Source organism: Trichoderma reesei (assembly GCF_000167675.1).
Source record: "Trichoderma reesei QM6a unplaced genomic scaffold TRIREscaffold_23, whole genome shotgun sequence".
NCBI lineage: Eukaryota > Fungi > Ascomycota > Sordariomycetes > Hypocreales > Hypocreaceae > Trichoderma > Trichoderma reesei.
This window is the reverse complement of record NW_006711170.1, coordinates 324,968-347,358: the sequence shown is the minus strand read 5'-3', so window position 1 is coordinate 347,358 and position 22,391 is coordinate 324,968. Positions and strand designations below refer to the sequence as shown.

At 53.3% G+C, this 22,391-nt stretch overlaps 3 protein-coding genes across 3 annotated transcripts; 1 reads left to right on the top strand and 2 right to left on the bottom strand.

Annotated features, from left to right (window-relative positions):
- Positions 1–1,531: 1,531 nt before the first annotated feature.
- On the top strand, positions 1,532–3,077 carry TRIREDRAFT_123556 (uncharacterized protein; the record flags this gene model as incomplete). The annotated part of the gene is made up of 2 exons (XM_006968479.1): positions 1,532–1,583; positions 1,643–3,077. 2 exons carry the CDS (start codon positions 1,532–1,534, stop codon positions 2,848–2,850), a joined length of 1,260 nt encoding a protein of 419 aa, XP_006968541.1. The 3' UTR covers positions 2,851–3,077.
- Positions 3,078–7,497: 4,420 nt separating this feature from the next.
- ras2 (uncharacterized protein) lies at positions 7,498–8,491 on the bottom strand (the record flags this gene model as incomplete). Its single annotated transcript, XM_006968418.1, has 2 exons — positions 7,498–8,106; positions 8,387–8,491. The coding sequence occupies 2 exons, from the start codon at positions 8,489–8,491 to the stop codon at positions 7,498–7,500; spliced, it is 714 nt and encodes a 237-aa protein (XP_006968480.1).
- A 7,218-nt stretch (positions 8,492–15,709) lies between these two features.
- On the bottom strand, positions 15,710–16,537 carry TRIREDRAFT_51483 (uncharacterized protein; the record flags this gene model as incomplete). Its single annotated transcript, XM_006968417.1, has 1 exon — positions 15,710–16,537. A coding segment is annotated over one exon (828 nt), but the record flags the coding sequence as incomplete, so codon positions are not given.
- Between the last annotated feature and the right edge of the window lie 5,854 nt (positions 16,538–22,391).

Here is a 22,391-nt window from a genome sequence, read left to right as displayed (position 1 = left end):
AACACGCTCCCAAACACCAAACAATTGAGGCCCAGGTCGCCCTTCTCTAGCGGCCCTCTTGTGCCTGGATTGCTGGAGCCAAGCAGCAAGCGACAATGGCCGACTACTGGCCGCCGTACCCAGGGTTAGAGGCATTGAGGTAGTATCAATCAATGAAGGGGACCGGTCCAGGCGGCTACAGTGCGGTGTCACAGTGCCCTACCGTCTGTCAACCAGCGCAGCGCCCCGCCCGCCTCCCGTGCCGCGGCCACTCAGCGCCTCGCAACGCCCGACAGCCCCCGACAGCGTCCCCCCCGCCAGCCCCAAAACAGCCCAAAACAGCGGGTGGGGCGCGCGTCGACATGCACTGTGCGCGGCCCTGGTGCGAGACGAGGGCGGCTAGGCTGCAAGCGGCTCTAGTGCCCTGATGCTGCCCCTGGCGCCAGAACCGCGGGCCCCATCGTCAACTGGGGGGTTCCATCGTTCTGCGTTGTTTGCAGCAGACCAACGCCGGCCGTTGTGTGTTTTCTGCATGGAAGGGCCAAGCTTGGCGCATGCTGATGCCTGTAAGATAATGGACAGTCTTCCATGGTCAGCCCAGGGCTGGGGCAGGTAGTGTGTACTGTATGTACGGGTGCGATACTTTGGCGGCGCTGTCAAGCACGGCGTAGCACTGAGGCACCCGACAGTACCGCACATGTACTGCACTGCAGTTTTTACATGCCTACCTACAGCGGTCCTGCTTAGCGTCCAGTGGGCTCATGTCGCTCTGCCGCAGCCCCCCAAACAAGCGCAGTTCGCTCTTTCGCTTCTCTCCTCCCCGTTGCTTCGCCCTCTTTTTTTCTCCTCTCTTCCTGGTCTGTTCGAGCGACAATCAAGCAGTCACCCAGCCAGCCAGAACCAACGAAGAAAAGAGGAGAGAGAGAGACGACATTCAAAGCGTGTCGAGCGAAACACAGCAGGAACCAGCTCTTCCCGTCCCTCCGTTCGTTTCTTTCTTTCTCTCTTTTCCAAACCCTCGACTGTCGCCTAGGCCGATGATGTCTTTCTATTCGTCCACGATCTAGCATCTTTGTTGTTCAAACCACCCACGCTCTTTTTTCCTCTACAATATTGTCTCTGATTCCCTCTTCTTCTTCGGCATTTTCTTATTTTGGTCATTTTCCCTGAGCTAGACTCAGTCCACTCCTTTCTCACAGTTCCCGCTTGTCTTTGAATCGCTCTGCACGACGAGACAAGTTGGCTTTCAGCTCATTACTTATTTTTGCCGACACATCGAACCATTCAAACCGTCATCAGTCTGGGAGAAGATACGAGGCGGAAAAGAAGAAAAGATCGACATAGGCCAGCGAAGACGATTCTTTGTGACATTCCAAGGCCGCGATATCACCGATCCGCCATCGTCCGTCGCATTCTTGGTCAACTTTCTGTCGCCGAGCCGAAGCATCAAACGTCTTGACCGGATCGAATCTACCAGCGTCCATTGCCAAACATCCCTTGTCTCTACCTTTACTATCCCACCAAATATCGCCACAGTTATCCATCGCCAAAGATGGAGACTTCATCGTTCCTCGTTGCGAGGGACCTGACGGAACTACACGAAGGTGAGAAGAGATGAGCGCCGTGTCTCGCCGTGGCCGCTAACCGAAATGTTCAATGGCAGTGATGAGACTGGTCCCCCGAGCTGGCGGGTGCGTTAAGTGCGACGACACGTCCAAGCTCCAATGCCCGTCCTGCGGCTCCAACGAGAGCTGCCAGTTCACCGTTCCGCTCGATTGCACGCAATGCCCGCAGTCCTTTTGCGCGGTCAACGACTCGCCCAACAACAGCGACGGAGACAAGGGCAGCAGCGGGCCCAGCGCAGGCCCCATTGCCGGCGGTGTCGTCGGCGGCATCGCTGCCATTGCCATCATCACCTACCTCGTCTGGAGATTCCTCATCAAGCCCAAGAGGCGGCTCTCCCAGTCGGTGTATGGAGTCGAGGAGAGCGCCATGCCGGGCGACGAGAAGAACGGCAACCGAGTCACCCGCCGCGGATCTACGCACACGGTCCACTCCATCGCCTCGACCGTCCTCACGCGCGCCTCCAACATCATCCAGATCGCATACATTCCTGGCGTCACCAACCGAGCCACGCCTGCGTCGCCCAACGTCCTCGTCCCCCCGGTTCCGCCGATTCCCATGCACCACACCGAAGGCTACCGCGACTCGTCGGCCGACAACCCCCATTTCTTCGTTCCCGGCAACCTGCGAGACTCGACCTACTCGGGCATCTCCGCCTTCTCAGACCGCACCTCGTTTGCTCCGCCTCGCTCTAGCATTGCGTCCACCATCTTTGGTGGTGGCAAGCAGCAGGTCCTGACTCCGGCCCAGACTGGCATGCGCGCCAAGCCCACCATGGTCAGCGTCAAGTCGGGCTCGAGCTCGCCCAACACGCCTCCCGTCCCCAGCCTCGACCTGGACAGGTTCACCTCTTCCCAGCACCTGCGGCCCCAGAGCGCGGCAAGCAACTTCAGCGTCGGCTCGACGTTCCTCAACAATGCCAACACCGTCACCCCGGCGCGTGCTCAGGTCGTTAAGGTGGGAGGCTCCGGGTTGAGGATGGTGGAGATTGCCTCCAAGCCGGATGGAAACTCATCCATCTCAAAGTCGCCAAGCTCATCAAGCAATCCAACGCCTCCCGCGAGCTCAGGAGACGCATCGACAGGCGACCAGGGGCCGTTCTCCGACCCTCCGCCAACTCCCTCAATTTCCGTTGAGGCTCCCTCACCCAAACGGGAGAGAGCGTCTACCAAAGAGGACGATGTCAGATCCGGTTCTCAAAAGCGTGAATCTAGCCCCTTTGGCGATGAGCATGAAACCAAGGACTGAGGAATCAATCTTCTAATGGCTATTTTTCTTTTATTCACACATTCATACGCATGGGTTGAATGACGTGGGGACCTATTTTCTTATGTTGTTCACTCCATTTTTCTCTACATCTGATTTCTACTTTTCGTACTATATTCTTGGAGACCCCTGCTTTCTTGAGCGATGAGAGAAGATCTTCACATTCACGGGTTATGGCGTCTTTGATCGGGACATATGTCGCAGGGATTGACATGACAGATGGCGGCACGGCTTGAAGCAGCAAAATGCGGACATTTATTGTGTGCTCTGTTTTAACTATCTTGAATAGAAATGATTACTGGCACTTGATCTGATGTTGTGATGCCGAGTCTGAGGCACGAGGATCAAGCCCAACAACGACGAGCTTGTGAAATGGCTTGTGTGCCCCCTGGCGATGTGTCTGGGATCCGGAGTTTGGCAAACGATGTGCCGCTACTACCAGGTCGATCTGCTGGAGATATCCAAGCCGCCGTCTCATAAAGTGTATGAAAGGAGTCTTGTCTCTCGTGTAGGGAAGACTGGCTGAGACAACGGCCGCGTGTCAACCCTTTTGACTCCGTTGCGTGACGTATGAAAAACAAGCTAGTTGAAGAGCGAGAGACTGTAGGCAGCATTCTGATGAGCAACAGCACAAAAGCAGCTTTATGGGCCAAAAGCCGAGGAGGGCAGTTAGTCCTCATTTATATAGAAGGAAACGGTTTCTTCTTCAAAGAATTTGGGATGAAGCCAGATATTGTCTATCATCAAAGGAAATTAAAGACGACGATTATTTCCAAGTGCGGGCCATGCCATCATCTTTTTCTTCACCTTGTTTTTTTTTTTTTTCATTCATTTTAGAACGTCTAGAAGCAATGTATGTTTACCCTGTCTGCAAAAAGCAATTTGCGAGTTTTATTTATAGCAGTGCTCTCTCTTTTGTTTTCCCGGGGTTTGAGAGAAGGAGACATGGCATGTGAAACTCGACGAGGATATGGGTTGTTCGACTTCCCCCTTTTTCCTTACCTATGTGAGCTTGCAAGAACCAATAACTTGAAACTACTATGCAGCAGTCGTTTGCAATTTCGGCTTGGTTGTATTTTTTTTTTTTTTTTTTTTTTTTTTTTTTTTTTTTTTTTTTTTTTTTGTTCATTGTCGGTTATCTGAATGAGAAAAAGGGTGCAGGATCTAGGAATCATCTGGTTTCTTCTTCGCGTATTACTTTGGTACTAACAGGTAGTACAGAGGTTAAGTTAGTAGTTTACCTTTGCTCCTTATTTTGACGCGGGATTGGATGGAGTAGGTAGTAATATGAGTTGATGAGATGTTGCTAGTTTAAATGGTATGGAACAGGGGAGGGGACGGACGGACATAGATTTGGCTAATTTGCGTGGAATCAAATCATCTTACTATCCTCTTCTCTCGCTTTCATCTCCATCGTCATCAGATTTTCACATGCAAAATCGTGGCACGAAAAGAGCAACAGGTATTTTTGGATCAGCTGTTGACAGTCCATGCATCTTCCCTCCGGACCCCCCCCTCAATTCAAATCCACGTGTAAACACAAAACATGTTGGGTGACAACCGCTCAAGCTAAACTTGCCCAGTGCTTACATACATCCACGAAAACCGCCAACAAAACTCAAAATCATCATTCAAAAGTTCCCAGCATGAAGCTTCCATTCTTTCCTCTGTCAGTCACTTGGCTACTGAAATACTTTGCAATCTTTCAAACGACTCCATTAAACTTCTCCAACTCACATAGGTACCTAAGGTATATAGGTATCTCTACCTAGTACCTAGGTACTAGTAGATAATAAACCCCAACCGTGCACCCCCACTTCTTTCTCAGAACAGGCAGGTCGAACTCAAAAACTCACACGCCATCGACACAAAGGAGACTTTTTGTGTTGCGAGAGACCGTCTACATTGTGCAGGTTTCAGTGTATATGAGTGGTTACTAACGTTAAGTTGTGTGTTTGGGTCTGGCAATACCTAGCGCTTTACCCGTTTTTAACCGGGGAAGCGATCTAGAAAGAACAGAAAAAGTCTGCGTCGAGAAAACGAGGGGTTTATTGTGTCAGAGGAGTCGTGTGAGGTAAAGAGGGAGGTAGGTAGGTATGTACATGTACCTAAGGTATGGTAGGCGAATAGGTAGTTACAAGGAAGGCATCGAGCCTCAGGTAAATCAGTATGGCCGTTTGTTGGAGAATACCTACCTACCTAGGTAGGCATATAAGTCTCCGTGTCATTGTTTGTCAGAGAGTGAAAAATCACATACAATTTGTTCAAAATCGATAGCATGCCGCTTAGACGCTACAAGGGTTACAACATGTAAAATAACATCAACAGCCACTGGTTCAAGACGAGCCTCCTCTCTCCTAACAGAGCTCACAACCTCAAAGGACACAAGGTAACAACAACAACAACAACAATAACAATAACTAAATGATCAAAAAGCAATCCACAATATACATAACCATCAAAGCAAAAAAAAAAAAAAAAAAAAAAAAAAAAAACTCCACAAACTCATCCATACACCCAAAAATTCCCCGTCCGGAAGACCCTTCCGTTGCACATCCCTACTCCACCAGGGATACCTTAGGCAAGCCCCATCTCATCTCATCTCATGCTCCTCTTCCCAAAACCTGGAATACGACATATCACAACTTCCATAGCAGGCTGATAGACTACCTACTACCTAAGAGTACTGTGTTCATTCATTGACTAATTCCACGCGCCTTCATGCAATCGTTCAACATCCATGCATTGCAAATTGCCATGTTTAACCCCGTGGACATGAAATGCAGATCACAGTTTGAAATCTCCATCTTTTTTCCCCCCCATCCCCTACCATGTACTACTACTACGGTAGGTATTGTAAATGACTTCTCATTCTCCTGAACAACACCGAGTCATATTCGTAGAAAAGCACATGCAAATGTGTATGTGATGCCGCTGCACCTTTCTCGTCATGTGAAACAAAGAATAGAAGGGGGACGGTCGAGCGTCGGAGCTTCAGCCCTTTGGGAACCCGCACACCGACCGCATCATTACATCACTGCAAAACTCACAAGTCTTCCGTCATTATCATCACCTTTCACAAACGTTATTGCTATTACAGGATACTAGATCGAGAGAAAGCCGGTGCGGCTACGGAGACTCAATGAGAAGAACCAATAATATTGTAATATTACGTCCATTTCCGAAAACATCTCCCGATTGTAGATACGGGCGCCTTCTCTAGGTATCGACACTCAAAGCCAGAGCTGTCAACGCGAAAGCTCAAGGCCAAAGCTTCAAACTGTTTCACCATGTCTGAAACGTCAACACCATCTCAGCTTTCTGTCATTGCTTCTATGTACTTTGCTGTTTTTTCATCACGTTATTTGCTGATGCACAGGCCAAAGGTAGCACAGGCCATATTCCATCCTTTTTCACTTACAAGGGAAAACAAGACAAAGGAGCAGAGAGAGAGAGAGAGAGAGCGGAGAAGAGAGATGAAACCTCTTTTAATGAACAAGGAGACAAGCTAGGTAGTAAGAGCCTCTAGCATTCAGCATCCTCTTCTCCCACACCATGTCGTCTAGAAACCAAAGCTTTCTCCAAGAGACAAAGAAAACGACAAAAATAGAAAAGCAAGCACACATTGTGGAGGTTAAATAAAGATATAAACAGATTCGACAAAGAGATCCAACGAGATATCGCTATCAGACACCCATCCATGACATGTGCCAAGACGTGTACGGTGAATTTACTTTTTATAACCCAAAAAAGAACAGGGAGCAAGTAGAGATGAAATGGTCCAAAGTCAGCAAGAGATGGTGATAACGAGTAGAGAAGGGGAAAATAGCAAAGCTCGAACCAAAAGGGACTCCTGGAACACCCGCGACCATCCATTCCATATCTGTAAGGGGGGGTTGATAAACGAACGCAAGGGAGAGAGTAAGAAATGGTAACGACGCAGGGGGGTGACAAGGAGAGGCGCTACAGGCATCGAATGAATGAAGGCAGCAGCAATTCGGCATCGGCCGGTGCATATTAGATTTCGTCGGGTAGAAGCCAGAAAGAAACAGGTTGCACTGTCCCCGTCCAGGTTATCATCAATGAGCACCGCCAGGTTATCCAGCCACTAAGTAGCAGTATTAACACTGGTAAGGATCCAACTTCCGCGAAATGATGCCTTCCTCTTTCTTTTCTTTTTTTTCTTTTCTTCTCTTTTTCCGGCCTTCGGGTGTGTATGTGACTTGTGCGGGTGTGTGCGCCCGTAGGTGGTTCGTACGCCTTGCGCCAATCGAGGAGCCGTGAGGTTGTAACATAATAAAGATGCTTTTTTCTGTGTAGTTCTTGTTGCCGAATATCGTCGTCATCATGTAGCAATACGGCAAGCCCACCGACCAGCCGGAGGAGGGGCAGAAGCAGAGCGCCAGCTCGTCTGCTGCCAACGTATGACATATACCAGAATCCAGTCTATTCCGCTTGAAGAGGGACGATATCCAGTAGGAAAGGATGCTGCGTTCGATGAGGAGAAGCACAGAGGGTGGTAGAAAGAAGAAAAGGAAGTATGCGTGACTAGGCGCGCCTCGTGCCCCAGAACGCAGTCCTCGGGAGGATCTCTATCGCGAGTAGGAAGCGGCAACGAATGAGAAGCGCTCATAAGACAATGCACTTGGACTTGCCCTTCTCGCCGTCCTTGCCGCGCCGGTACCGGTGCGTGTCTCGGCTTCCTCCGCCCGCGTCGCCGTTGCTGGTTCGGGCTCGGCCGCTGGCGCCCGCAGGGGGTCGCGAAGCCTGCTGGCGCTGCCGGCGCAGGATCCTGACGACGTCGTAGAAGGCCTTTTCAACATTGATGCAGTTCTTGGCCGAGGCCTCGACAAACTCGCAGCCAAGCTCGCGAGCGAGGGCGTGCCCCTCCTGGGTCGATACCTCGCGCTCGGTGACCCTGTCGCTCTTGTTGCCGACCAGCATGATGGGCACGGGCAGCTGCGGGCTGGCGGCGGACAGAGGTGAGCCCGGATATGAGGGCGAGGAGGCTACCGACTCCTTGACGCGCTGGATCTGGTGGTGGAAGCGCTTAATGCGGGTGAAGGACGAGCGGGATGCGATGCTGTAGACGAGGACGAAGCCCTCACCGTCTCGGATCCATTGGTCTCGCAGCGCTGTGTACTCCTCCTGGCCGGCCGTGTCGAGGACCTCGAGCATGCAGGGCTGGCCGTCGATGACGACCTGCTTGCGGTATGAGTCCTCAATTGTCGGGTCGTACTGTAGACGTCGGATGTTAGCTATTCATTCGTCCAATGCATCGCCCAGCGCTGGGCGGACGGGAGCTCCATGTTGCCCTGCCCCTCATGCGCTACCGCCGCCGAGGCTGTCCGCCCAAGTCGGTCAGGAGAGGGGAAGAAGAGTCGGTGATTTCTCCTCCCTGTTTTCGTCTCCCGCGGTTCTCCGTCCCCTTTCTGCTTGTTTCTTGTCTTCTTCGTTGATCTCTTTGTTGTCCTCCCCCAAAAATGCCGGTTCTGATCCAAAGGGAGCGAATGCTTACCGTCTCGACGAAGTGCTGCAGGCACAGCTGGATGGTCAGGGCCGTCTTACCGACACCACCGTCTCCCAGCACCACCAGCTTGTACAGCACCATTCTGCCCGCCATGATGGGCGCAAAGAGTCAGCGGTTGAGGAGCGACCGAGCTCAGACAGGCAATCCTAGGCGTCGGTGGCCGGCGAATCCAAGAGCCCGCAAGCGGCGCTGCGAAAGGAGGGAAGGGGGGGGGGTGGAGAGAGGAGGATATGATGTGAAGCTGCAGCCAGAAGCAGAAGCAGAAGCAGAAGCAGAAGCAAGAGGCGCTGCGAGGCGGAGAGCGTGGGACGGGAGGCGGGAGGCGAGAGGCCAAAGAAGCGCAGCGGCTGAGGGCGAGAGATGGTGCGAGCAATGGGCGGCGACGGGAAGCTGCGCGAAACGGAGCAATTGGGGAATCTGGAGCAGGCGGAATGGCGGTTTTGTCTGGGGACTGACTGGATGGTGGATGTTTGTGGCAGCTCTAGGTATTAGTTAGTTCCAGGTCTGGTGCTGCTGGTTTCTTAGTTCCGGTTCCAGTTGGAGCACGGCAGGAAGAACGACTGGGCGGGCTGCACTGGACTGGAGATCAAGTGCTGTCTGGTGGGCGTCTCTACTAGTACAGGTACCTACCTAGGTAGTAGTACCTACAGGTAGCAGAGCTGGTCCAGTGCATGTGGACTTTTGGGTGAAGTGGAGCAGCAGGTGTGGGCTTGTGGCGGGTCCCGGCGCTGGAATTGGGATTGGACAGCAGGCGTCGAGCTTGGCCACAGGGCGTTTGATTGCTGATAGGGGGGGGCTCTTTGAGGGCCGGAGCAGCGGTGCGTTCAAGGGCTGGGCCGCTGTAGGCATAGCACGTCTGGACGGGACCCTATTAGCTGCAGCTTGGTGCTGTGCTAACGTGGACGGAGAGGAAGCGGCAGGGTTTGGCCCAGGGTGAGTTGACATGGAGAAGGGCCAGACAAGCCTGTACATATGATGAGGTTAATAAGGGTAAGGTAGGTAGGTACCTAGATATCCAATATCAGGTATGTAGCAGCAGGCAATGCCATGCCATGCCATGCCATGCAGTGTGCAGAAAGTCCCTATGAGACGGGGGCATGGAGGTCCGTTGATGCATGGACGGAGCGGCATCCAGTTGCAGAGCGAGCAGCAGAAGAGGAGGATGCAGCTTTCAATGTCGGCATGGGCAAAGTACTAGGTAGTGCTACTACTAGGTACCTAGGTACTAGGGAAGTATTTGCGGAGAGGCTAAAATCTGAACTCGAACTCAACTTGGGCGGATTGCAGTTGAACTGCGAACTGCGCTTGTTGAGGAGCACAGGTACAGGTACTTGCTGTACTCGTAGGTCGGCACTTCCTTGCGAGTTCAACAAGCAGCGCCAAGCTAAACGCACTGGACAGCGAGAGCAGCCAAACGCGCTGACAACTCCCCCCAAAGGACGTACCTACTAGGTACTACCTAGGTAGGTACCAAGTACCAGTACCTACATGTAAGGTAGATTGTGACTACAGGCATCCATCCATTGACACTGGACCAGCAAAAGCCTCTCTCCACGAGGTATAGTAGGTAGGTTCAAAGCCATCGACAATCGACACTGACGTATTAATCAAACGACTACCTTATAACGACAGTCAAGGCATTGATACGAAGTTTTCGTCCTTTTCTTCTGCAGGGTACAGGTGCAGGCATGTAAATACCTACCTAGGTATGTACAAGGTACAGGCACTCGCGCAGCCCGCCTCACGGATCCCCTATTTTCTTTCATCCATCCCCCTCCAGACCCCAGGCAGCCAAAGGAGGGCCTGCGTCCGCCGGTATCGTATCGCATACTTCTGCACAGCGCCAGGGTTGGCGATGAGAATTTTTTTCTCTTTTCTGTTTTTTCCCCTCTACCCTTTTCTTCACTTCCTCTTTTCTTTAGGTCTATAATTCTCGCACGCATTGGCGGGACATGGATTAGTAGATTGAGCTTTCTCCGGCCCCGACAGCCATGCGGTCAAAGCGTCTGGGGCGGCTCTTTGGGGGCTCTCTTCATGTTGTTCATGTTGTCGCTCTTTGTCTGGCTGGCTGGCTGCTGCGGACGCTAACAAAGAAGGGCGCCCCAGCAGTACCTACCTTAGGTAGGTAGGTACTAGTACATACCTGTACTCGTACATGCAGTAGCTGCAGCTGCAGCTGGGGGGAAAGAGGAGAGAGGAGAGGAGCCGCTGATGAACGCTGGAGCGGGAGAGGGGATTGCTGTGAGCGAGCGAGCGGGTTGGAAGCGAATTGGATGGAGTCGAACCGTGATATCTGCGCAAGCACGCAGACGTACAGGATGCCAGGGGTGCAGCCGGTGAATCTTGAGAGTGATACGGAGTCACTGCGAATGCAAGGAGTGCCTGTATACCTACCTACTGTACGTGCGTGACATATGATACCTTACATGTAGTCCCTCTACAACTTTGTCGCTGTTACATACAATGCTCGGATTATGTCAGAATGCGACAACAAGGGATTGGACATGAACAAAGCCGCTGGCATTTTTAACTTCGCGCCTGGGTAAAGAAAGAATGTCCATGAAACTCCGTCGTTGTACCATCGACGTCAAACAGCCTGCAGGTGCATCAAATAAAAGTCCGAGCCGGAAACATTGAAGTCGCATGCCTCGAGGCCGTCTTGTGTCCTCCTCCGTGCAGTCCGGGTTCCAGCGCTAGCAGAAGGTAATCGAGACGAGTCGAGGCTTCTCCCAGCAGCGATGCTACCCGACAGGCCAGCTCTGAGCGTCACAGGATCTCATCGAATGTCTCATACAAGGCCATTGGAGCTGGAAACCCAACCCAATTGAGGTTCTGCAGCACTATCAAGAGCCCATGCTGGCTTCAGAATCCTTTGAAGCGCGGAAACACACCGAGCGCCGGCACTATTGCGCAGCATGGCACTCTATCAAGGCCGCAGGATCGATGGGTGCTACCTGCCTACTACCTACCTACTTACCTTATATCCTTTCGCTACGGCTTCGAGGTTCCCAGTACTTGCCTTGTCTAGCTAGAGCTCTGCTTTATCACCTGTGCCGCATGTAGCTCCTACGAGGCATCTGGCAATTACGACAATGCGCATCACCACCACCAACTGGCCACAAGTTGAAGTCTCCCTTTCTCTCGCCTGCCCTCTGAACCTTGAACCTTGAACCGTTCAGCCACATCGGCTGTTGGGCAGCACATCTCCTCTTCACATGTACTCTTCCTCGTCCTCACTCCTACATACATGCCCTGCCTGGTTGGCTCTGGCCCAGCAGAATCCTCCAGCCGACGGCATTGACATCACCCCCCTCCCGTCTTAAGCCAGCCGCCGTCGAACGCCTCCCTCCCCCCGACTCGACTCAGCCGAACCAGTCGGAAGCTCCTCGTGGGTTGGCATGGGATGAGATGCAAAAGATGCTGCAGCAAGACCGCCGTTTGCTGCCATCACACGAGCACGACATGTGCCAACCTGCGGGGCCCGAAGCCCCAGCCTGCCCAGTCCCAGGCCTTCGCTCAGCTCGCCCTCGCAAACCTGGCTGCGTTTCTGCAAGTCTGGCGAGCATCCTGACGCTCTGCCCTCCGCCCGCTGCCCTTTGCCGGGGCGACCCGATGCCCACGAGCCTCTGCCGCCAAAGCGTCCAATGGCCCGCCATGCCTCAAAGTACACACACTCGGGACACTCGACCACCACGGAGCTGCGCCAGTCCAGGCTGGCTGCGCTAATACTGCTGCCTCCCCTTGTTGTTCTTGCTGCTGCCTCTCGCCGGAACCTGCTCGACCAAGCAGGCGTGTGCAAAAGCAGCACTGTCCTCGCACAAGTTCAACGTCGCGCGGGTCTATCGCATCGACTACGGCCGCCGGCGAGAGCGCTGCTGCAGCCGTAGCGCGGGGCCATGGCGGAAGCGACGTGCTCCCATGCCTGCAGAGCCGGAAGCATGGCTGCAGCTTCAGCAGCGAGCCTCTCAGAAGCCGTCGATCTGCATCGCCGGCTGAGCTAGCGGTCGGAACCGCAGCTTCAGACGCTCAACGGACAGCCGAGCGCCTACTTGTGCGAGCAGCAGTCCTGCTATTGGGTGCTAGTCGTACGCAGCGCAACGCTCGGTGCTCTGCTGGTGCTATCGGCCGGCCTCGTCGCGCACTCCAGACTGGCCCGGCTGCCCTCGCGAGATCCCAGCAATGCCGCTACTATCACAACGTGCAGACAAGGACCATCAGCTCAATGGTCTGATCCTTTGATGCTGGCCCCCATGGCAGCGCTATGTACGTACTGCAGGACAGTGTCGTCCATCGCCGGCATCACCCTCGTGAAGCCAGGCGAAAGGCGGCGAGCTTTGAGAGAGAGGCGCCTATGCATCACTTGTCAAGGGTCTCAAGCCTTCCTGCTCGCACATCGGAGTATCAGCAGCAGACGTGGAGGCAGCGGCAAGACCACGTTTGCATATGCATACATACGGACAATGCAGACGCCCTTTTTGCCACTCGGCGTCTCGTTTCGGAAACCATTCCCGCTCCAGACCTGACAATTCTGCCCAAGTGCCCAACTTGCCGTTTGGAGAATATACATCCAGTCGCTCGCGTCCGCATCGCCCATGTACTATGCATATGGCCGTGCGTGAACCGGGGGGGCCACCAAGGACGAACCCACCGCAAGAGTATGTACGAGTAAGCTGTGGATGCAGTATCCTCTTTCATGCTGCCAGACTCGGTATTATGTGGCCTGCCTCTCGTGTGAGATGACAGCTGCCATGTCCCTTGTTCTGAAGATGCCCGCCTATCAATTCGTTGGCTCTTTACACGCATACAGAGCCGCAGTGTCGATGGCCATCTTGGATGCTGGTATTACCCCGTTCATGTCAAAGGCCAAGGAACTCACGTCTGTCGACGAGCCGCTTGTACCACTTGTACAAAGTACGATATCCGCCATATCGCCACAGACCGCTGTTTCGGCCTGTCTCCTGCAGAGAACGAACACATTGGGTTGAGACAGAGCTGCCACAACCAGGCCGTACTGGACGTCCCAGGACAAAGACAGGCAGCGGTCCCTCGCTTCAGCTAGGAGGAAGGCAATCCGATCCCTAGCCTCCGAGGGCGGCAACGGCATTCAACACTTACTATCTGCATGACTTGATGACCCCAACCACCCGCCACGTGCGCGGCAGCCTGGCCTAGCCTCGCTGAGGACGTGGAGCAGCAACCCGCAGCGGCAGGCCACAAACTGCATCCGCTCAACAGGCGGTCGACGGCCCCGTTGAAGGCCGGCACAGAGCATTGGCGGATGAGACCCTGATCGTCTCCTGCGTCAATCGGCCATGGTCCCGGTATGAAGGACGAGCTCCAGCAGCTTTCGCAAGCAGCAGTATCTCACCTTGTGCAGACATGTAGTAGTGTGCTCAAGCTGCTCATCGGACCTGCACTGCCTCACATCATGATGCGTTATCAGATCAGCAGCAGAACGAGTCACGCCCGCCGGGGATTACCTTGCGTCTGTCGCTTATGAGCAGCGCAATATTCGCCGCTTTGAGTTGGCAACGCTCAACAGCCTCATACCGATTGGCTGCTTGAAACTCGCCCAGGAACATGCTACCACAAGAACAGACCACGAGAACCACGAGGGCGTATACGAGTAGTCTGACTCTGACCAAATAGACCCATACTCCATTTTCTTACCACTCACAGGAAGCTCGCAGTCGTTGCTCTGATTACTGTAGCACTGCGTCAGCGCGGGGAAGCATGTCGTTTGTGGTTATGGTTCCCTTTCCCGGTCTGCCATCCGAGCTTATCCGGCGTCATCCTGGGCCAACCGCCCTCCCATCCCGCGCCTTTTCTGCATATCGGCTCGCGGAGATGCTTACCGCGGACAGGAGTCGATCCCGAGCCCCATATTCGTTCACCGAACCGGCTCATTACTACTCCGTACTGCTGCTGGTGCTCACACCACTGCCACCACCACCACCACCACCACCACCACCACCACCACTACTAGGACCCGGCTAAACTGACATGTCCTCAGCGTTCTTTCAACGCTGTTTGCCCTTTTCAACAAGGTGAGCAAGCTCTGCGGTGGGGGTCATAGTCTCTTATGTCTGTAGCCGTCCTTCGTCACTTGATGTACTGCTACTTTTGTGCAAAGTACCTGTGTCGCAGATGCTTGTCCTGTCGCAGCTGGGCCATCACTGAAACAGATGTGACGGCGTCGGCGTACTACGACTGGCAGTCTCGTGCGAAGTATTACGTGCCCGATATGGGATCAGGACTACATGAGATGAGCCTCCAGGAACTCTCACGCCCATGTGAGTGTTTGATAGTGCATATCGCCTTGCGCCTGCTTTGGCACAGCTGTGTCGGCAATGTCATCTGGAAGACACTGCCGGTTTCTATCCTTAGGGACAGAGATCGCAGCTTGTGGTCTCGGAAGCTCCCGATCAGGGGCCGCTAACATGCAACGCCTAGGAGGGCTCAGGAGATCACAATATACGCCATTGACCCTGATCGAGGGGACTATTGGCTCTTGCTGATCATACGGCTACCAATGAAAGTTCGTGGGGCTTGGGCCGTGGTGAACATGGCGAGCATGACGGGAAGCGTCATTCCACACGAAGAGACGGTGGCTTACGCGGGTGGTATATCATGCCTCGTCATGATGCGGCTGACTGAGCTGGAGTCTATACATCTTCACGAGGTAAAGAGACACTTGCCCATGTAGAAGGCAATAAAGGTAAGTTTATATGGATATATGAGCCTATATCACCATTGGTGCCCTATTTCTTTGGGTTCTATACCTCGTGAGCTGCCACGCCCACATATTCTGTCTGATGTCTTGTCTTGCCTGATACCCATTCATCTGGCTGACAAGCAGGCTAGTCCTTTCAGCTAAAGCCATACATAGTTTTACAAGGTCAACTTCATGCAGCATCGTACCTATGCGGGTCTTGATACGATGCAGTTCCCCGGTCCGATGCAGTAGTTGCCGTAAAATTCCGCAAACACATTGGCAACTGTTATTCTCTCATTATCTTCAACATACACTCGTTGTCGTAGATCGTTACCGTCATTCAGCGTACCTATCGAGATCACAAATGATATATCGTGTATGACCAGACGGCAAGGCGTCTAGTTGTTTGACTTAACATGATCGTTACGTTGGATATATATATGCTGCTGCTTCAGTTCAAATGAACAACACCAAGCTTCTCTTCTCCAGCCATGCCGAACCCAGCAATCACACAAGCTAAACTACCTACTCTAATCCCCTACACCCATCCTCATCCCATCAGTATCCTCCTCTAACCCCCCCTTTTCGACTCACTCCAACGCCCGCAACCTCTCCGCAACACCAAGCAACCCGCCCTCCCCCTCCTCAACCCACAAATCAACCCATCCCTTTGCCTCGACGAACCTCTCCTCCTCCCTCCCCCATTCCTCCTCCCGATCCCTCTCGACATAAATGGTTCCCAGCCCACACTCCCTCGCCGCCCGCAGATCCTTCAGGTGCGCCGCCACAAGAGCGACCTCGTCGGGCCGCAAGCCCAGCGCGCGCACGGCGCCGAGGTACGTCCCCGGATCGGGCTTGTACGCGCGGAACGTCTCGGCCGAGAAGATGCGGTCAAAGGCCAAGCCCCCAAAGTCGCTCAGGTCGCGCAGGAGGCTGGTGTTTCCGTTGGAGAGCGTGGCGGTGGTGTATCTCCTGTGCAGCTCCTCCAGCCCGTCCACGGAATCCGGCCACGGGCTCAGGCGGTGCCAGACGAGGCTCAGGCTTTCAATCTCCGACTCGGTGAACAAGCCGTCGAGGTTCCATTTCTTGAGAAGCTCGACGAGGCTCTCCCGGTGATGCTCGTCAATGCTCTTCCACTCGTCCGTGGCGGCGTTGAAGTCCCTCGTAAAGGCAATGTACGAGTCCCGCCACTCCTGCACGAAGCGGTCCCAGTCGCTCTGCGTGAGGGATTCAAGCCGAGACTTTAGGGCTGGGGGGAGGGATGATGATGATGATGATGAGGGGGAGGAGGAGGAGGAGGAGGACTGCTTGCGGAAGATGCGCAGGGAGAGCTCGTCTGTCACGGAGGAGCGCCAGTCGACGACTGTGCCGAAGACGTCGAAGAGGAGGGCCTTGACGGTTGTGAGGCGGGAGGTTTTGGAGGGCATGGTCTGTTTCTTTCTTTGGTTTGCTTGTTGGTGAGTTTTATTGTGTCGAGTGGTGAAGCGGCACTGAGATTGTGACTTGGAATTCTACGAAATCACATGATTTGATGTCGCCATCGGCTCTGGCAAGATGAACCCATAGCCCAGTAGAGGTAATCCTTATAAACAAATAACTCAATTTACAGAAATTGAATCGCATGATAATACTGAAGCCCTCAAAAGACGTAGAGCTTATAATAAATAATCGTGGCAGTTGTTATTCTTGTAGGGTAAGCAGCACGGGTATGGGAACTCCAGAGGAGAGGCAACCTGATGCCCCCTCGTTAGTCCATGTGCTTGTAGATGACACCAAGAAATGCAATAATCTAATCCGACTAGGCCAATAATAATACTGTAAACAATGACCATGAAGATATCGAACTTGACAACTCGAGACTCCCAATCATTTGTAGCTATGAGAGTTGCGCTGTTCCCGAGATACCTATGCTGACATGGCATGGCATAACACGCGCCAACAGGCCATCATGAACAACCTCATACAGGCCTTCACATGGTGAAGAGCAACGAACCCAAACAGAGCTCAGCATGCCACAGCTTCCAGCTAGCATAGCCACTGGCATGTCATAGTCGAAGCCGGCATCCAGCCGAAACTCCCCCATATGCAGCAGAAGATGCTTCTTGGACCCCATATGCGGGCCAATCACTCATCTACATCAAACAAGCCACTTGTGATGAATATGCACGCCGTTCCACCTGACACATGTGCCCCATGTGTTCCGGCAAGCCACCGCCCTGAGCCGAGAAATGATATGCAAGTGCTTTTGTCGAATCATGACACCATGGTCGAGATGGGGCAGAATGGTCCTGGGCAGAGAAATAAAAGGGGAAGCACAGATACAGTACGTGTCGACAAGTCTGCGAAATGTCTCCGCAGGCACATGCTGATGAGAGCGAAGTCGTTGCGCAAAGACCAGCTTTGTGATTGAGACGTCTACCACTGTCGACGCTGTTGACTGGGCGACGAAAGCCATGTTGAGTCTCTCGCTAACGGTATAACCCGATAATATGAACAGCAGCTTGTCCAATTAGCGAAGCTCAAGGATTGACATGTGAATGCCACGGGTTCTCATCCGTGATGCATGCTCCCCAACACGTAGTATCATATTACCGTTGTTGAGCGAGCCGTGGCACGGCAGGAGATTGTTACTTGCCCTGTGACACTCCATAGTACCAGTAAAGCCACAAAAGTGACCCTCGTGTGTGACCGGCACGTTGCCGTGATAGCTTCTGAAAAGAAAGCCACGCTGCTAGTATTGACCGAGTCACAGCATATTCGCGGATCTTTTGCTCTTCCAAGAAGGACCCCCCTCAGCCGTTCAGTGTTGTGTGACTGTGATAACGACAACTGGGGTATGGTTCCCCTCTGTGATGCAGCACGTGGAGCTTCATAGAGTCGACAGAAACATGGAGTATCTCGGCCGGTAGACGTTCACCAGTCGCGGAAAGGGAAGAGGCATAATGACGAGTGACGATCAACAAAAGAGAATAAAAATAGAAGACTGATACGTGCAACTTGGAATGACCCCTCAGCCATGTCGACTCCGGGCAACATAGTAATAACTTGGAACGCATTCGTGTCATAGGAGGTTGATGATGTATCTGTACTCTGTGTTAGCGACGCTTTTGGGGACATCTCATCGTCTGCACATTGCATTTCCGACTAGCTAGTCAACGCAGCCAATAGGCCCGTCGTGGGAAACACAGCCACCAAGGACAGGGCATCTCAAGGAGGGCACGGATGGACGGCTCGGAACGTTGGTGGCAGACCTGCCGCTTTGTGGATGGCCGGCAAAGTTTAAGCTGGCCTGAATCTCCATTCAACTCATGGCTGTTACGGCCAAATTCGAAAGCAGCGATAGGTCCGTTCCGTTGGATGGAATGGTCAAGGCCATATCCGTGGGGTCGGTTACTGTTGCCGGCATGCTGTACAATATTAGCTTATTGTCCGTGATGCCCATGTCCTGGACTGAGTGACATTTGTGTATCTACTATTAAACTCATCGGAGGTCCCGGGAAATTGTTGGCTGTGGTAGCATGCTACTTGAAATAAAGGTAGTATTGCATGTAGAAAACGGAGCGAGACTCCGAAGAGGTACGAAATACGAAGTCCTTAGTACACGTACAAAGTATTACTTCCAGCTTCGAATAGCTCTGTATTACTGACCTTTGCTTTGCCAACCGCGATGACTGCTTGTAAGTTCAGACGTAAGCCGAACTCTCTATTGAACGACGATCTCAACCCTGGGTCGATGATCTGGAGCCCCGGAACGTTGGAGGACCAGTATCTTATGGACTTGGCAGGCCAGGGTAGCCTTCTGAGGCGTTCTCTGTCGGTAGTCGTACCTCAGAAGATGGCTGTCTGATGCATGAATCATCCTCGTCAATTACCTTGTCTCTCCGGAATTGTACGAGATAAGTAGTATCGGTTCTTCGTACATCGCTCAACTCCCATTGGAGCACTCACACTCTTGACTTTGTGGCGATGGCACAGTAGTCAGATATGCCATTGCCAGAAATCTATCGGGGGCAATGGCGAAGCGGATCGTTCTCAGAATGAGCCTGACCACGGCTGTCAGCTCCAGCTGCTCAGCAGCTATGATTTCTTAATCTCCCCTCTTCTTCCTCTTCTTCGATGACCGAAGGTACCTGTTGAGCAGCAGCCAGAAGCTTGAGAAGGATTGCAATTGGAGTGGAGTAGTAGTATAAAGCGGAGAAATTGCAGGAGCATGATAATCGCCCTATCACCTATCACGCCCCAGGCTAACCTGAGGAACCGAGCTGGACTAGCACGAACAGAGCGGCAAGCTGAAAGTGCGGAGTGTGCCGCGCTGAGGCCCGTACGTATGTGGTACTTGTATGCCTTCCCCAGCGAGCAAGTCAGTCAGTCAAGATGCCTGTTTATACTCCTGCAAAAGGCATGCTGTGCTCTTGATGCCCAAGCTAGCATTGCCGAGCAAGCTAATCGGCTGGAGAGGCGCTTGACCGATCAGACGAAGCTTGTATGACGGGACAGAAGACCTGGACGCGTAATTTGGCCAGAGTCCTGCTCGCCAACAACCGTCCTCAGAAGGGGCCTCCCCAAGGTCGTTGGCCCAGACAGCTGATGATCATCCCCCGCCGTCTGTGGGGAGAGTGTTGGAGAGCTACATAGCGGCTCGTCATTCGACAGCCCCGGCGGCAATAAGGGAGGAGAGGAAAAAAGCAACAACCTTCCGTTGCCACTGATGATCTCGCTCACAAAGAGGTCACTTGACAGTGTCGTTGGAGGCTCTGTGCACTCGTATGGACCACTTCTTTGACACTGGTGTCATCTGCCAGTTGGAAGGCCTCCGTGGAGGAGAGACACATGCCGTGCGCACTCATATAACCGTTGGCGTCCCCGGTGAACTGACGAGCCGCGCCATGGGTAGCCTGGCTTCCAGGCAATAGAAAGCCATCGCCAAAGTGTCCCGCGTAACACAGTACTCGGTATGCGACCACTTGCACTCGTATGTACCGTAGCTGTCCACGACGTCGGTCATGCCGACCCTGATGAACAGGCGGGTCAAGGAAATAAAATCGTCAGCAAAAGACAACTCCCTCGTCTGTCCAATTGATTGGGAATAAGCCACACCGAGTAAGGTTGGCTCCCCTAAACGAGCACGAGGGTCGGGCTAGCTTTGCCAAGTTCGGCCCGCTTCCTAGGCCAGCATAGCGTTGGTCCTCGTGTGAAATCGAAGAGGATGGCCCTGGTCTCGATTAATTTCCAGAGCAGCCAGGGGGGCCAGCTAAAGTAAATGAGCCAACCTGCACCCCATCGTACCAGATGTACATGATGTGCGATGCTCTGTAGTACAGCGTACCAGCGCAATCCAGCTATGTAAGTGCCAGGCACGTACGTGTATGATCGGTTATACCAGCTGTGTCGATATGCCCCCTGGGCGACGGCATGCTCAATGACCAGGCACTGGCCACCACTCTTGCTCTATCGCAGGGTGATGAGAAGCAGTGACGAGAGTATCCAGTGCAGCCCGAAGCACCTGTGTTTTGGTGCTGAGAGGATATTAATAACTGACACAGTAGGGTCTCACCATAATACCGGGCCGTGGCGTAGGCGACTAGGCCAGACGTATCCGTTTCTTTATTAGGGGGGGAGCAAATAAGGTAGGCAAGCAGTCCGTCGGGGTGCTAAAGCTCCTCCAAGGTAGTGACGTTGACAGCCCTCAATGATGACCGAAAAATGAAGCTAAATTGAGACCAAAACTTGACAATCCTCCCATCATCTCCAGGAGAAGCAGTGCGGTTGTTGCTCGCTTTTCGTTCAAGCTCCGGGGTTGGATGGGCTCGAGATCATAGCACCCCTAGTGAAGAAGTACTACTGTTAGTATTGGCACGAGGTGGTCTAGAAGTCTTCGCTGTAGCCACGCTTGCCAGGATGCTTCTCCTATCGTCCAGACGAGTTCGGATAATGTCGTGAATGTGGTCCTGACAGGGATCTCGCCAGGTGACACCGGTAGCCTTGCATATGTGATATTGCCGTGCATCCATCAGCCTCCATATGCATCCACACGCGGGCAAGTCTCCAGTGCCGCCGTCCGCTTTCAATGGTACTTGGTGCAAGCTTCTTTCCACTCGTAGCCGAGGGCTCTCCCCTTGTTGTTAGTAGTATAGTTCCTGAGTTGGGCAAGGAACAGTAGCATTCTCAATCTTCGATATCATTTGTGCTATGCCTTCCCGAGAGTGTTGGCGCTTCACCCAAATTGTTTTTTCCCCTACAATGAGACCGGCGTGATGTCCAGACGAGGCAAGTAAGAGCCGGAACTGCCGTGCTGGCGACGGTATTTCGTCTTCGTTCTTGTCACGATTCGAACAAGTTGTGAGCCATTCCTGCATGTCAAACGCTGCCTGCTGTATCATATTCGGTCTCGCACAGGACAATGGTGAAACGAGACAACAAGCCACTCCGCCGGATCCTGCGCTTTGCGGCCGGGAAAGAAACGCCACTGCGCCATTGGCCAGACCAACAGAGCTGTCTTGAGCTGAAGGAGGGGGGTCATGACAGGGCCTCCGGGTTCTGAGGACTTGTGTTAGCCACTGGCACCAAGTACATACTACTACACCACACGCACGAAGCATGCTCAATGGGCGTTTTTCTGGCGTTAGCAGAGGACCGCTAGCCAAGACTGGGCCGTAGCATGCTGGGAGAGGAGCATGGGCCATCGCGGATGATAGAACCGACGCAGGCCAAGGGCCAATGATACGGCGCGCTTCGTCTACAGAGGGAGCGAGTTAGCAGGGGCCGGAGTGGAAAAGAGAGAAAACAAGCAAGTCATTTGCCTTCGGCTTCCAAGGAGGGACAATCATGGCCGCAGCGGTAGATTTGAGAGGGGCTCTTGGCGTGCCTGTCAGACAGCTGGGGGGAGCTGAGTGGTGTGCGTACGACATGCGACCGTCTGCAAGCATGCAGCGTCTTCTGTTGAGAGGCTGCATTGCATAAGGCAATCCTCGAATCCAGGAACAATATGAGACGGGTGACACTGTCTCGGGGCTGCCTTGCAGGGTACAGCGACCAATACCGGTCAGACAGCGTGGTTGACAGACAGACAGACAGACGGACGGACGCATTACATACCTCGTCAACATCGTTCTCAGCGCATCTTGGCGTAATAGTGTGGAAATGCTTCATAGGTCTCCCCGTATTATCTGTGGTGCCGGAGAAGAGCTCCGCAGGCAGATTCAGCTCTCAGAGCAACAGGAACAGAAGCAGACAACAGCAACCCGTCCGCCAGACAGCCCTCCAGTGACCTGGCCCTTG